Source organism: Oryctolagus cuniculus, chromosome 3, assembly GCF_051225735.1.
Source record: "Oryctolagus cuniculus isolate XC-2025 breed Fujian yellow rabbit chromosome 3, ASM5122573v1, whole genome shotgun sequence".
Classification (NCBI taxonomy): domain Eukaryota; kingdom Metazoa; phylum Chordata; class Mammalia; order Lagomorpha; family Leporidae; genus Oryctolagus; species Oryctolagus cuniculus.
In genome coordinates, this window is record NC_142869.1 from 51,820,129 (window position 1) to 51,836,439 (window position 16,311).

General features: G+C 36.5%; 1 protein-coding gene across 6 annotated transcripts in view; it reads right to left on the reverse strand.

The window, feature by feature from the left end:
• Positions 1–16,311, reverse strand: part of GULP1 (GULP PTB domain containing engulfment adaptor 1) — a 316,944-nt gene that overhangs the window by 16,230 nt on the left and 284,403 nt on the right. For 4 of the 6 annotated variants that reach the window (XM_051848368.3, XM_089329025.1, XM_051848370.3 and 1 more), the window contains 3 exons: positions 5,535–5,651; positions 5,261–5,284; positions 4,788–4,880 (listed from right to left, as the gene is read on the reverse strand). In XM_051848368.3, the coding sequence (XP_051704328.1) occupies positions 4,788–4,880; positions 5,261–5,284; positions 5,535–5,651 (234 nt within the window). The remainder of the gene's footprint in view (positions 1–4,787; positions 4,881–5,260; positions 5,285–5,534; positions 5,652–16,311) is intronic. The other 2 variants (XM_051848376.3, XM_070070492.2) reach the window with 1 other exon arrangement.

A 16,311-nucleotide genomic window follows, 5' to 3' on the forward strand; every position in this document is an offset into this window, starting at 1 on the left:
AATACTGGTACATGCAGACATTTTTTTTCTTTTTGTGCTTTTGTTCTGTTTTCTTTTCTATTTTTAGTTTTAGCTCCTACATATAAAAGAGGATATGTGACATTTATCTTTCTGTGTTTAGTTTATTTCACTCAACATGATGTCCTCCATTGTATCTATTTTCTGCAAATGGTATAAGTTCATTCTTTTTTATAGCTGAATAATATTCCATTGTGTATATATGCCACATTTTCTTTACCATTCATCTGAGTCTATACCTTGGTTGATTCCATAGTTTTGGCCATTTTGAACATTGTGGTATAAACTTGGTGGTGCAGATGTTCATGTCTTTGGGTACATACCCAGAAGTGGAATTGTTAAATCATATTGCAAGTCTATTTCTGTTTTTTAAGAAATCTCCATACTGTTTTCCACAGTAGTTGCACTAACTTAAATTCCCACCAACAGTGTATTTTTCTGCATTTTATCAACATTTGTTACTCTATGTCTTTTAGATTTTAACCAATCTGACAGGGGTGAGGTGATATCTCATTGTGGTTTTGATTTGCATTTCCTTGACAGCTGCTGATGTTGAGCACTGATACTTTGTTGAATAAGTAGATTGCTAATAGTTTCTTCCCATTCTGTTTGATGTCTCTTCACTCCATTGATCTTTTCCTGTGCTGAACAGAAGCTTCTGACTTTGATATACTCCTGTTTAGCTTTGCTTTTATTGTCCGTGCTTTGGGGGTCTTATCCAAGAAGTCATCACCTACTCCAATTTCTTACAGTGTTTCCCCTACATTTTCTTCCAGCAGCTTCATAATTTTAGGTCTTAAATTTAGGTCTTTGATCCACCTTGACTTGATTTTTGTATGTTGAGAAGTATGGATCTAATTTCATTCTTCTACACATATATACATCCAGTTTGGCCAGCACCATTTATTGAAGAGATTATCTTTACTCCAATGTATGTCCTGAGCACTTATGGCAAAATCAGTTGGCTATATGTACATGCATTAATTTCTGGACTCTAGTCTGATCATTGTATTGGTTTTTATGCTAGTAACATGTTGTTTTGATTACTATAGCTTTGTAGTATGCTTTGAAGTCAGGTATTGTTAAATATTGTTAATACGTCAGGTTGATTTTTTTTTTGTTCAGGATCACTTTCAAGATCTGAATCTTTTATGATGCCATATGAAATTTAGGATTGCTTTTTCTAATTATGTAAAGCTTGAAAAGCAATGAATTCTCTAATTTAGGAGTGGCTGAAAGACTCAACCAGGTACTTATAGCACTGGAAAGGGCACATATTTTTCTTCCGATTAGACAGAATTTACTCCTTTAAAAAACTTTTGTGCAACTAACAATTAGGAAAGTAAAATTGTGGGTTGGTAATCACTTTTTGTGGGAACCAATTATCCTTTTTCTGATGTTCATGTTTAAAATTCATGCCTTTGTTCAAAGGTTCACATTCAACTTGTGTAACTGAGTTTTCACAATATGCTCTTGCCCATCCTGACTTCAATTGTAGTTGAGAAAACATGAGAGAGAAATAAATAAGCAGGCTTGTTTACCCACAAGGAAGTACACATTTCAGGTTATAATTGGCCTCTCAAATCTAATCAGTGGTCACACAGTTGATTATGTAAAAGTAGAATTTTATCGAGCACTGGGTTAAGCTAAAAGGGAGACATTTGTTTTCCTCACCACTGGAAAGTCCAGTATTCCTCAGGACTACAATTTTATTCATTTAACTTTCTGGCAATAGTCTGATTTGGTAAAAATCCTCTATAGTCAGAAAAGTGAAATGTAAGCACTCAGACATGAGAATCAAGAGGAACAATCTGATTTAACTTGTTATGCCCACATCTTACAATGGAACAATTTTCTGGGAGTGTTCATGAGGCGAAGAGGGCAGAATAAACCCCTTTTCTAATATAAATACAGCCAGCAGTGCCATGTGAATGTAATAAATGGAAATCAGATTGTTCCTAGATAATTAGTACCAAATGGTTGGAAAATCCAACCTCTAATCTATTGCCAAACCACTAGAACACAGCAAAAAGCAAACAGCACAGTCAAGTAATGGAAATTCTTCAGTGTATCTAAACGATGGCGTAAAATAAGGACCCAATTTCTAAAGGGAAAAGATTTTCATAATCTCAGTGTGATACAGAGATCTTTAATATGGGGACTATCACAAGCTATTTCATTCGCTAGAGGAGAAAACCATGACTGAACCAGTGGAATGGTATTTAAGAGGTACGTAAGCACTCTGTCCTGGGCTGGTCAGTTGTGAAGAGTTGTCTGTTTTAGGCTCTTCTCTCATCATAACACATTGAAAACTCATAAAAAATCTGATGCACAATTAACTGGATACACCAAACCCACTCATGTTCTAATTTTAGTGTGCTTAATGGGATTCATAATTCACTTCGATGCCTCTTTAAATAACCTCTAGAATGCTGCCTCTTATCCTTCGAACAAAACGCCGAGAATTCTAGTAATCTGGGAGTATTCTACCCCTCGGTCCTATAATCTCAAAACAAACAAAATGTATAGTCTCATTTCAGAGTTATAACTCAATAGGCATTTACTTTGCTAGCCATGAGGCACATTCTGTGATTTACTTTGTGTTCTGTTTGTCCTGTCAAACTAATGTTTGAATTTCCTAAGAAAGAACAGATGCAAAACAATTCTAGCAAAAGAAATTCACTTTACTTCAGATTCATAACAAACTATTTAACAAAAGATACTTACATTTTCAATTTACATTTAATTCTTTACAATTTTGATTGTTTTTCAAATGCAATCCCAATAGTTCAAATCAATAAATACAATTTCAATAGTTCAAGTCATATTAAATCAAAAGTGGATATATATATTTAATACTAAATAATTTTAAATAATTTATTTTAATATCAGAAATTTGGAATTTCATTTTAATAGACATGAAATAGATATAGCTGCACTAGATGATATATCAGTGTATTTCACAGTAACATAACTAAAACTGAAAATGAATGAAAAGTAAGGAAAAAGTCACCTCCTTATCCCCTCTGCCTCTACCACTGCTGAAGCGGTGTAGTGATGAACTATGTGAGATCACCAACGCACATTCATAACCTCAACCTTGACCCTCCTTTTTCTCAGTTACTCCAGGGCTAGGCTAGTGTGCTGGTACATCTTTGACCAACATGTCCCAAACCTCTTTGCTCCTCCTGAATACTCCATGCCCCTCAGCATGATAGTCTCAGCTCTGTTTCTTCAAGGAAAGAAGATGCGAAGTGAACAAGACTTTTGTTTGCATCCAAATGGTGATGCATCTTTTATTCCTTTGTCAACACACAGGATGATTCAAAGTTGCTCTTTACATGTGATCAATTTCAGAAAACCCTGACTCCTAGCAAAGGTAACTTCCTCTTCACTTATGTTTCTACTCATAGTTTATTTCACAGCATGTCTTATAGTACTTGCAACAAGACCCCAGAGGCTGGATATTCCCTCTGGGTGCAAAGATTGAAGGTATCTGAGCCAATGTTCTGTCCCTTAAGTGAGGGAGACAAGAGAAAAAAAATCATAATCCTGGTAAGCAGGAAACAGTGAAAAGAAAAAAGAGAAGAAGGTTGAAATTGAAGTGGATCCCCTGCTCTTCACTGTGCACAACACGGGTACTTAGGGATCTAACTCTCAGCCTCTCTCGTCTCAGTCACATCAGTCCCTGTTACAAACCAAATGCCAAGCAATGAAAACAGCAACTATTTCAGTATGGTAGATAAAAAGTATGAGTTTATAAGGAAGCTTTTTGAGTGGTTTCCAGGGCATACAAAGTTAAAACACTAAATGTAACTTTTTCTTAAAGAAATGTTTTTATTTACATTGATGAACTGGTGAAATATCCTAGTATTAAACATAAAAGAATGATATACTTGAAAGTTTTTACTTAATTTAGCCTAGGAATTGCACCCAAATGAACTTCCAAAAGAACATATGTGTTGAAACTTTTTTCAAAAGTTTTCAAATACAATATTTTTGTTTCAGTTCATAGTACCATGCCATCAGTTTAGATATTAAATATTTCTAAAATTAAGTATATACTTAAATGGAGAATATTAGTAGCACAAGTAACTCAAAGAGAAAATAATTTTCTCCAAGATATATTTTGCCTATAAAAAATATTGTTTTCAATTTCACCTCCCTCTAAAAGGTCCCTTTACCAAGATCATGCAGTAATGTTATCATACATAGTATCAGGAAAAGGATTTCAAAACTGCAACAATTCAGAAACAGGTAATTTAAATACAAATACTTGAGTACTCGTTGGCAGAAACCACTATTCATTTTAGTGTCTGAAATGCAATTACATCACTCCCAGTGGGAACCCTTGCTATGTAATACGGGAAGTCACATTCAGACTGTTAATAATGCATTCCCTGTAACCAAGTTCAGCACCCCAGTGGTGGACCAGCATCACTCATTAAATCTACCTCCATTAATAGGAATAAGAGTAGAAATGTGCCCCAAGGAGAAAAAGTATATGAAATTTTAAAGCAATACTGAGAGTTAAACCATTTTAGAAATCACAGAGAAAAGAGAAGCATGGCAAGTAATTTGCATCTGACTTGCTAAAGTAATTTTAATTTGCAAGTTAACCTTTTTTTACAAGCCTTCATCTCTAGCCATGTTTACTTTTAAATTACGATCTGAAAGTAGTATTTGAAATATTATAGAAACAATGATGCAGAATGATTACTGGAAAATATTGTATCTAAGGAAACCACAGATACAATCAATATACTCACTTTAGATGTTGATACTTGAGTTATTCTTAACTGATTTTCCAAATCTTGCACTTTATTTTTCAGTTCCACATTTTCTGTTTCTAAGTCTTGGATCTAAAAAGAATTATTATGAAACAACATTCAGAAATTTTCTTTCTTGGAAAATACTAACTATTAATGAATAAGATTTCACATTATTTAAAATGTTAATGTGCTCTTTTGTGCATGGGGAAATTATTTGATAAATCTTGGAGAATACTAGAGGATGCTAAGTCACTGGAAAGACATAACATTTAAAATACATTTCACGTGTGTGAAAAATTTTATGTTTCTAATGCTTCATCTATGTGTTTTCTTGTTGTACTGTGCAATCTATGCCCATAATCTTTGAGGATAACCACAAGAGAGTGAAACTTGCTTATGACGATTCTGAAGAGTGGAGAAGGGGTGTAATTCAGTTACAAAGAATCTGATCTGCATGGGAAACCACTTACCCAGCATCTGCTGCTTCTGCTGCTCTGATCCCCATGAGAAGCATCAGGAAGTGAAGCAAAGTCACATGAGAACACTAACTTCTTGTGGGAATTCAATATAAAATAGTTAAAAACTGTACAGGGGATCAGGAATGAAAAGTTATGGGAACACAGTGAAAGCAGTTCCAATCAGTGTTGGGGAATTTAATGGCAGGCCTTTTAGATTTGTTTGATGGAATGCAAGTTTCCCTGTACTTACAGCACACACATGTAAACAACAAGCTTGTTTACTCACTCTTTTCTGTAACCCTGCAATCTGCTTTCTGGTTTCCACATCTTTTCCTCCAGATTCTAGAAATTTCCTGTATGCCAGGTCAAATGCTTGGCCGATTGTTAACGTTATCTCTTCAGCCTTTGAAAAAAGCAAACAGAGAGTTCTTTTTCAATTATAATATGCCAAACTCTTTTTTTTTTTTTTTTTTTTTGGACAGGCAGAGTGGACAGTGAGAGAGAGAGACAGAGAGAAAGGTCTTCCTTTTTGCCGTTGGTTCACCCTCCAATGGCCAGCGTGCTTCGGCCGGCGCACCGCGCTGATCCGATGGCAGGAGCCAGGTGCTTCTCCTGGTCTCCCATGGGGTGCAGGGCCCAAGCACCTGGGCCATCCTCCACTGCACTCCCAGGCCACAGCAGAGAGCTGGCCTGGAAGGGGGCAACCGGGACAGAATCTGGCACCCCGACAGGGACTAGAACCCGGTGTGCCAGCACCGCTAGGTGGAGGATTAGCCTAGTGAGCTGTGGCGCCGGCCTTAATATGCCAAACTCTTCGTTGAATGAAGAAAAAGCATTTACACGAGATACAATAGGGCAAGGACTGGGGATAGAGGTTGAGGAAAGAAGCAAAGAAGCCCATCCTAACAGAATATTCAATCTACAGGCGTTGAGAATTTTTTAAAAAGAACATTAAGGAATATTTGTTCAAGTTGGAAGCAAGAGTTCTTTCTGTTCAACTTCCCATCTCTTTTGCTGTAGTATTTTCTTTCCTAGTTGTTTTGCCCTATTCTTTGAGTATTTAGTGCTTATTGAGATAGCACAGTGCCAAGTGCAGGCCTCCTGTGACTCTGCTACTTACTTCCTTTTCCTAACAAGGAGGTCTGGGTAAGCCCTGGGCAGGTAACTTGAATGAGGCTGACTGGGACGTGTCTGTGGAAAATTGAGGTATGCTCTCTTTAAATGGAACAACTGGGATTAAGTTCCAGGTTAATTGTGGCCTGGTGGAAAAGAGCGATTCACAGAAATTTCAGATTTTAAATAGGAAAGGCGAAGTCAGAAATCTGAAATTTAATGAGAGCTCCTAATTTTAAGTGATGGCAAATGTTTCATATTTTTCTAAAAAACAGTGCCAATTCAACAAAATGTACTTGTCCTCTGAATTTGGCCTGGTAAATAATTTACAGTCTGTTCCATCAACTAGCAACAGCCACAAAATTTTAAGTCATCACTTTTCCATTTATATCTCCACAGATACCATGGTATCTTATAAAATGTAATTCACTTAATTTTTTTTTATTTAGTTAAAATTGTACATTTAGAAAAACATATCAATGGATTTAATAATCATAAATATGTCACATGTATTAAGACGAATTCTTACAACTTCGTAATGACAGAAAAACCAGCAGAAACACTAAATATTAATAGTTCATGTTTGCAAATCTTATTTTTTGTAATAATCTATGATCAACCTCAGATTAGAATATACTTTATTAATAGAACTTAGGTTAGCTAATTGACTTTTTTTTTTTTTTTTTACAGGCAGAGTGGACAGTGAGAGAGAGAGAGAGACAGGGAGAAAGGTCTTCCTATATGCCCTTGGTTCACCCTCCAATGGCCGCTGCGGCCAGCACGCTGCAGCCGGCGCACCGCGCTGATCCAGTGGCAGGAGCCATGTACTTCTCCTGGTCTCCCATGGGGTGCAGGGCTTAAGCACTTGGGCCATCATCCACTGCCTTCCCAGGCCACAGCAGAGAGCTGGACTGGAAGAGGAGCAACCAGGACAGAATCTGGCGCCGCAACCGGGACTAGAACCTGGTGTGCCGGCACCGCAAGGCAGAGGATTAGCCTATTGAGCCGTGGCGCTGGCCTGCTAATTGACTTTTTGATTTTTGTACTTCACTATTTAAGTGGGCTATAACAAAGCACTTAATCTAGTTAAATAAAAATACATCCATAAAATAATTATACAGAAAAACTATTTGTCATTCAAAAATGAAGGAAAATGTATTTAGTAGAGGGTTACGCTTGTGATTATAAAGAAAGTTGAAAGTGTGTCATTGTAAAAATTAAAGGAAAAATAAGAAATGAAATAAGGAGGATGGGGGGTGATAGTGGGAGGGAGGGATGGGAAGTATCATTATGTTCTTAAAACTGCATATATGAACAAAGTTTATAAAAATGATATGTGCAAATCATAATTGTACAATCAGATGTGTATCAATAAAGTTATATACTGATATAATCAGCCTACTGAAGATTTAGAATATTTATTCCTCCTAGAAGGTCTCCTATGGCTACATCTAGTGAAATCACGTCTATTATGGTCAACCATCACTCTATTATTCTAACACCATAGATCAGTTTTGCCTTTTTTATCGTTAAAAATGGATCATAAAGTGTGTATTCTTTTGTGTCTGGCTTCTTTTGCTAACTTAATGTTTGAGTTTCACATAGATCGTATATATCAGTAGTCAGTGCATTTTACTGCCGACCAGCATTCCATGTTAGGAATGTACCACGGCTGACTTGTCCACTTTCTTCTTAGTGGTCACTCATGGTGGCTCTCAGTTCTTTGTTATTATGAACAGAACAGCCTCAAACATTCCTATAAAACATTTTGTAGACATATTTTTTCATGTTTCTGGTCAAAGACCTAGAACGTAACTGCTAAACCATAAAATGCATTTATGGTTAACATTATAAGAAACTGTCACACTGATTTCCAGTAATTATTATGTTAAGGAGTGTTAAGTTTAAGTCATACGAAACGATGGTTTATGATTATGATTTTCATTGTTCTATAAAGTCTTTGTCACGTTTTACATCAGAGTCATACTGGTTTCATAAAGTGACTTTAAAAGTGTTCCTTTATTCTCTACATTTTGGAAACTTTCATGTATAATTAGATATTTTCATAAATATTTTACAAAACTTACTAGGGAAGTTATCTAGGGTTGGTATTTCACTTGTTTTTTGTTTTGCTTTGTTTTAGATTTTATTTATTTATTTGAGAGGTAGAGTTACAGACAGAGGGAGGGAGAGACAGAGAGAAAGGTTTTCCAACTGCTGGTTCACTCCCCAAATTGCCCCAATGGCCAGAGCAGGACTGATCCGAAGCCAGGAGCCAGGAGCTTCTTCCGGTTCTCCCACATGGGTGCAGAAGGTCAAGCACTTGGGCCACCTTCTACTGCTTCCCCAGGCCATACCAGAGAGCTGGACTGGAAGAAGAGCAGTCAGGACACAAACTGGTGCCCATATGGGACACTGGTGCTACAGGTGGAAGCTTAGCCTACTGCACCACATCGCCAGCCCTGTTATTTCATTTGTTATAAGAAGTTTTTAAAGATTTAATTATATATGTAATTAAACTTATATGTAATTATAATTACATGTAATGGTAAATGTTTTCAAATTTTCTTTTTATTCTTTGCCAACTTTGGTAAAATGAGTTCATCAGATATTCACCAATATTATCTGATCAAATGCTTTGGTATAATAGTTATGTATTATGTATCTCTATGTTTTTGAAGACTATAGATTTATAGCTATAGCTACACATTTCCTTCTGAAATTGGTAATATGTGCTTTCTCATACTTTTGTTCTTAATACATTTTTTTTTAAAAATTGTATTATCCTTACTAAAGAACCAATTTTGGCTTTGTTGATTTTTAATGTTTTCAATTTCATTGATTCTACTCAATTATCTTTTTACTTTCTATTCTGGTTTTAACTTGTTCTTTTTTTTAAGAAATTTTTTATTTATTTCAAAGACAGAGTTACACAGAGAGGTAGAGCCAGAAAGAGAGAGAGGCTTTCCATTCTGCTGGTTCACTCCCCAAATGACTGCAATGACCAGAGCTGAGCTGATCCGAAGCAAGGAGCCAAGATCTTCTTCTGGGTCTCTCACCCAGGTGCAGGGGCCCAAGGAGCTGGGCCATCTACTGCTTTCCCAGGTTGTAGCAGAGAGCTGGATCGGAAGTGGAGCAGCCGGGACTCGAACCAGCACCCTTATGGGATTCTGGCGCTGCAGGTTGAGGCTTTAACCCACTGTACCACAGCGTCAGTCCCTTGTTCTTATTGCTTCATTTAATGTTTTAAGGTTGAGACCAAGATGAATAATTTTAATACATTTACTTTTCTCATATAAGCATCAACAGCTATAAATTTCCCTCTTAGTACTGCTTTGTCTTTTACTAAATGTGGTATGTTGTATTTTTTTTAACTTTTATTTAGTAGATATAAATTTCCAAAGTACAGTTTATGGATTACAATGGCTTTTCCCCTCCATAACTTCCTTCCCACTCACACCCCTCCCATCTCCTGCTCCCTCTCCCATTCCATTCACATCAAGATTCATTTTTGATTATCTTTATATATAGAAGTTCAATTTAGTAAATATTAAGTAAAGATTTCATCAGTTTGCCCCCACACAGAACACAAAGTGCCAAATACTGTTTGAACACTAGTCATATCATTAATTCACATTGAACTGCACATTAAGGACAGAGATCCTACATGGGGAGTAAGTGCACAGTGACTCCTGTTGTTGACTTAACAAATTGACACTCTTCTTGGGACTTTTCCTTGTATTATGACTATATAAAGGATGTTTTAATTTTAAAAATTTGGATCCTTTGTTGTCAGAGAATATTCACCATGATATTTAAAATTTTAAAATTTATTTAGTATTCAATATGGTTCAACACAAGGCTCATCTCTTGCACATTCCATATTCATTCAAATAAAGTATATTTTGCTGTTCTTTGGGATAGAGTTCCATACATCTCAATTAGATCACTAAGTGATGATGATATTATTTTATTTTTTTCATTAACTTTATTGACTTTTTTGCCAGTTGCTAGGAATGGCATGGAACCAATAATGATTATAGATTTACTCTTTTTCCTATAATTCTGTTAGAGTCTGTAATTCAAATTTTAAAACATATTATTGGGGAGGGGTGGTGTGAATTGAGTTTCAGTGGGTTAAGCTGCAGCCTGCACAACTGGCATATCCATCCTATATGGGCACCAGTTCGAGCCCTGGCTCTTCCACTCTGATCCAGCTCCCTGCTATGCACCTGGGACAGCAGCAACGATGGTCAGAATACTGGGGCACCTGTCACCCACATGAGAGATCCAGATGAAATTCCTGGCCTTGACTTCAGCTGGGCCCAGCCCTAGCTATTATAAAGGGCCATTTGGGGTGTGAACCAGTGGAGGGAAGATCTTTCTCCTTTTCTTGCTCTCTCTCTCTAACTCTACCTTTCAGATAAATAAATAAATCTTTAAAAAATACACTGCAATATAGATTACATGAACAGCATCTGCCCTTTAATCATAGCTGTCTCTTTTTATATCTGGTAATACTGCTTGCCTTGAAGTCATCTTTTTTATCAATATAATCACATTAACTTTCTGAAGCATACTGTTTGTACGGTACATATTTTTCTTTCTTAAAAAAATTTATTTATTTATTTTGAACATCAGAGTTACAGAGAGAAAGGGAGAGACAGAAAAAGGGATCTTCCACTCACTGGTTCATTTTGCAGAGGGCTAAATGGCCAGGGCTGGGCCAGGCCGAAGCCAGGAGCCAGAAGTCAAAACACTTGGGCCATCTTCCACTGCTTTCCCATGCCATTAGCAGGGAGATTAACCACAGTGGAACAGCCAGGACAGGAAGCGGTGCTCATATGGGTTGCACGTGGCAGTTTACCCGCTATGCTACAACACCAGCCCCGGGTATGTGTTTTTCATCTATATTTGTCTTCACATTGAAAATGTGTCTTTTCTAGAGAGCAATGAATCAGCATTTAGAAAGCTTTCTAATAATTAGGATTTGATTGCAGTACGTGGCACATTTACATTTACTTTCTTTATTTCCTATGTGGCACATATGTTTTTATGTTTCTTGTTCATCCTTTTCTATCTTGCTTTGGGTTTATGAAAAAAAAAAAAAGAAAAACTAACCAAGTGTTGTTTTCCTATAAACTTATTTGTAATCCATTGAATTAATTTTAGTGATTGCCCTAATGATTATAATATGCCTCCTTAATTTAGCACAACCTTCTTAAGAACTAATATTTTTTTGTAAATAGTAACAATGAACATACTAGTCCTTTGTGCTATTATTGTCATATGTTAACATTATGACACAAGTATGATTTTATTCTTGTTTCAAATAATTGTTTTAAATATATAGCAACATTGTAAACATTTCTAGTAACGTTTTAATCTTTTTTCTTTTCTACACATTTCAGTTTCCTTTTTTTGTCTTTTCAAATACAAAACATTTTTATCATATCTTGCAGTGAAGTTCTGCTAGTAATAATTTACTCCAGTTTCATTTACCCCATAAATGTTTTGACTTAAATTTTGAAAGATGTCTTAAACAGATGTGGAATTCTCTTATGATATCTCCTTACTTTAATACTGTTAAAGATATCATTATATTCCCCCTGGCCTCCATCAAGACTGATTTAAAGTGGCTTGGCATTCTTCATACTTCTTACTTGTCTGTAGTGATACAATATGCCTGTTTCTCTCTTTCTGCTTTTAAGGTCCTTTCTTTTCTCTTATTTTCTCTCCTTCCCTCTCTCTCGAACATACCATAGACATAAATAGGGACTGTTCCCTGTGTTATTTATTCAGCTTGAAGTTTGCCAAACTTCTCAGACTTGTAATGGGACAAATTTCATCACATTTGGAAACTCTTCAGCCAGTATTTTTTCTGCCCTATTTCCTCTCTTCTATTTTGTTTATTTTCTATTTTGTATTTTTAATTAGTTTTTAAAAGAGTCAATGTGATTTGTAAATACAATTCCAAGAACATAATGATATTCTCTACCTCCCTCCCTTACTTACCCCTCTCTCTCCCACCATCTTTCCTTCTCTCTTTCTTTTTTTGGGGGGAGGTGGAGTTTGAGATAACATAGTTAAGAATCACATTACAGTAAAAAGTCTTAATACTTCACAGAATAAGTAGTTTAGCAAATAAAAAGCAAAAATATCCTAGTTTATCAGGAATAAAGACAATGGCTATAAATAATGAATTGATGGAAAAATTATTTCAGTTTTACATATGTTAGAAAATTCTGTATTTTCCGAGAAGTGTTTATGGCTGTTATCATCATCAACATCATCACCACCACCATTTATTTCACTTGGTTCATTTGGTCAGATAGCATTTCTCATCTATCTTAAGATAACTGACTGTTAGGTTTTTGTCACTCCAAATATAATGTTAAACTTTTCTATTTTTTCTACTTCATATATTCTATCTAAGTGTTTAGTTCTTTTTTAAATTTGCTGCATCTATGTTGAAATTTTTGTTTACTTACTAATTTATTTTTCTTTTAATTTTCTGTATATATTTATAAAGTAGTACTAAAGTCTTGAGCAGTACAAATAAGTTTAAGGTTTCCTTTTGGCATTGTGGCGCCTTAGGGTAAGTCCTCTCTTAAGACGCCCACATCCCAGATTGAAGTGCCCAGAGTTAAGTCTAGCCTCTGCTTCTGATCCAGCTTCCTGCTAATGTGCCTGGGAGACAGGAAATATTGGCCCAGGTGTCTGGGTTCCTGCTTGCCACCCAAGTGAAGGACACGCATGGAGTTCCAGGCTCCTGGATTTGGCCTGGCCCAGTTCCAGATGTTCCAGGCATTTGAAGAGTGAATCAGTAGATAAAAGATCTCTCTCTTTCTCCTTCTCATTCTTTCACATAAATAATTAAGCAAATTGTTGCTTAAATTTGTTTCCTTTAATTTTTATCCTTAATTTGGTTCCCCCTTGGCCATAGAGGTAATGACTGTATGTATTTGTACAGATTTTATTGATATGTTTGTATATGCTTTAAGAGCATAATAACACCAAAAATTATTTTAAATTAAATTATTTACCTACTTGAGAGTCAGAGAGAGAAGGAGAGACAGACACAGACAGACAAGGCTCCCACTGACTGGTTCACTCACCAAAAGCCTGCAATGACCCAAGCTGGGAAGCTGGCAACCAGTGTCTCAACCCAGGTGGGTAGCAGGTACTCAGCTATTGGAACCATCACTTTTTCTTCCCACTCTACACATTAACAGGGACCAGAATCAAGAGTAGAGCTAGGACTTGAACTCTGACATGGGATGCAAGTGTCCCAACTGGTAGCTTACCCACTAAGCCAAATACCCATCCCAATAATACTAAAATTTGTTTATGAGACCAACTAATCTAAAAATCCTTATTATTTATTCAATTCCATTATATAAATTGTATTCATACCTCTATTTTGTTATTAATTATTAATGATATTAACCTTAAACAATGATATTAAAATGTAATGTGTTATGTACATGCCTATATATGAGACTTCACATATGTAGCCTCAATTAATTGATTTTACTCACAACAATTTTGTAAAATGGATGCTATTTCCAGTTTATGGACTAATATTCAGATATTCAGAAACATTAACTAATTTGCCTACTGAAATAACTTATGCATGACAGAATAAGAATTTGAGTTGATGCCTCTTCTCATGTTCAAGTCCATGTGTTTACCCATATACTAATAGTGATAACACATGATTCTTTTGAATCATATTGGTAACAGGCATCTTTACTCTTCATCTGCCAATCTCAACAGAATTTTATTGGTTTTATAATATTTAAAGAAACTGATCTCTTTTTTATCATTGATTTTCTGTATTGATTCTAGGTTTCAAGTTAGTATGCTTCTTCTTTTACCACTTTAAACTCCCTTTTGCTTATTCTTAATTTATTTTGATACACTGGTTTTTTAGGTTCTTTTTTTTTTAAACTTTTATTTAATGAATATAAATTTCCAAAGTACGACTTACGGATTACAATGGCTTCCCCCCCATAACGTCCCTCCCACCCACAACCCTCCCCTTCCCCACTCCCTCTCCCCTTCCATTCACATCAAGATTCATTTTCGATTATCTTAATATACAGAAGATCAGCTTAGTATACATTAAGTATGGATTTCAACAGTTTGCTCCCACACAGAAACATAAAGTGAAAAATAATAGATGATTTTTTTTAAATGATGATGAAATCAGATCAGACCTATTGTCATGTTTAATCCCAGTGAGAGTCAAGTTGGGAGTTGATAATTTCTTTTTTTTTTTTTTTTACAGAGGATCAGTTTAGTATGCATTAAGTAAGGATTTCAACAGTTTGCACCCCCATAGAAACACACAGTGAAATATATTGTTTGAGTACTCGTTATAGCATTAAATCTCAATGCACAGCACATTAAGGACAGAGATCCTACATGAGGAGTAAGTGCACAGTGACTCCTGTTGTTGACTTTACCAATTGACACTCCTGTCTATGGCATCAGTAATCTCCCCACGCTCCAGTCATGAGTTTCCAAGGCTATGGAAGCCCTCTGAGTTCTCCGACTCTTATCTTGTTTAGACAAGTTCATAGTCAAAGTGGAAGTTCTCTCCTCCCTTCAGAGAAAGGTACCTCCTTCTTTGATGACCTGTTCTTTCCACTGGGATCTCACTCACAGAGATCTTTTGCCAGAGTGTCTTGGCTTTCCATGCCTGAAATACTCTCATGGGCTTTTCAGCCAGATCCGAATGCCTTTAGGGCTGATTCTGAGGCCAGAGTGCTATTTAGGACATCTGCCATTCTATGAGTCTGCTGAGTATCTCACTTCCCATGTTGGATCACTCTCCCCTTTATTTACTCCATCGGTTAGCGTTAGCAGGTACTAGACTTGTCTATGTGCTCCCTTTGACTCCCAGTCCCTCCACCATGACCAACTGTGAACTGAAATTGATCACCTGGAACAGTGAGATGGCATTGGTACATGCCACCTCAATGGGATTGAATTGGAATACCCTGGTATGCTTCCAACTCCACCACTTGGGGCAAGTCAGCCTGAGCATGTCCCAAATTATACATCTCTTCCCTCTCCCATTCCCACTCCCATGTTCAACAGGGATCACATTTCAGTTAATTTTCAACACTTAAGAATAAATGTGCATCAATTACAGAACTAAATCAGTCATATTAAGTAGAACAGATAAAAAAAACTACTAAGAGGGATAATGTATTAAGTTGTTCATTAACAGTCAGGGCTATGCTGATCAAGCCACCATTTCCCATAGTGTCCACCTCACTCCAACAGGTTTCCCTCTTGGTGTCCAGTCAGTCGTCACCGATCAGGGAGAACATATGGTATTTGTCCCTTTGGGACTGGCTTATTTCACTCAGCATGATGTGTTCCAGATTCCTCCATTTTGTTGCAAATGACTGGATTTCGTTGTTTCTTACTGCGGTATAGTATTCTAAAGAGTACATATCCCATAATTTCTTTATGCAGTCTATCGTTGATGGGCATTTAGGTTGGTTCCAGGTCTTAGCTATTGTGAATTGAGCTGCAATAAACATTAGGGTGCAGACCGCTTTTTTGTTTGCCAATTTAAATTCCTTTGGGTAAATTCCAAGGAGTGGGATGGCTGGGTTGAAAGGTAGGGTTATCTTCAGGTTTCTGAGGGATCTCCAGACTGACTTCCATAGTGGCTTGACCAGTTTGCATTCCCACCAACAGTGGGTTAGTGTCCCTTTTTCCCCACATCCTCGCCAGCATCTGTTGTTGGTAGATTTCTGCATGTGAGCCATTCTAACCGGGGTGAGGTGAAACCTCATTGTGGTTTTGATTTGCATTTCCCTGATTGCTAATGATCTTGAACATTTTTTCATGTGCCTGTTGGCCATTTGGATTTCCTCTTTTGAAAAATGTCTATTGAGGTCCTTGGCCCATCTCTTAAGTGGGTTGTT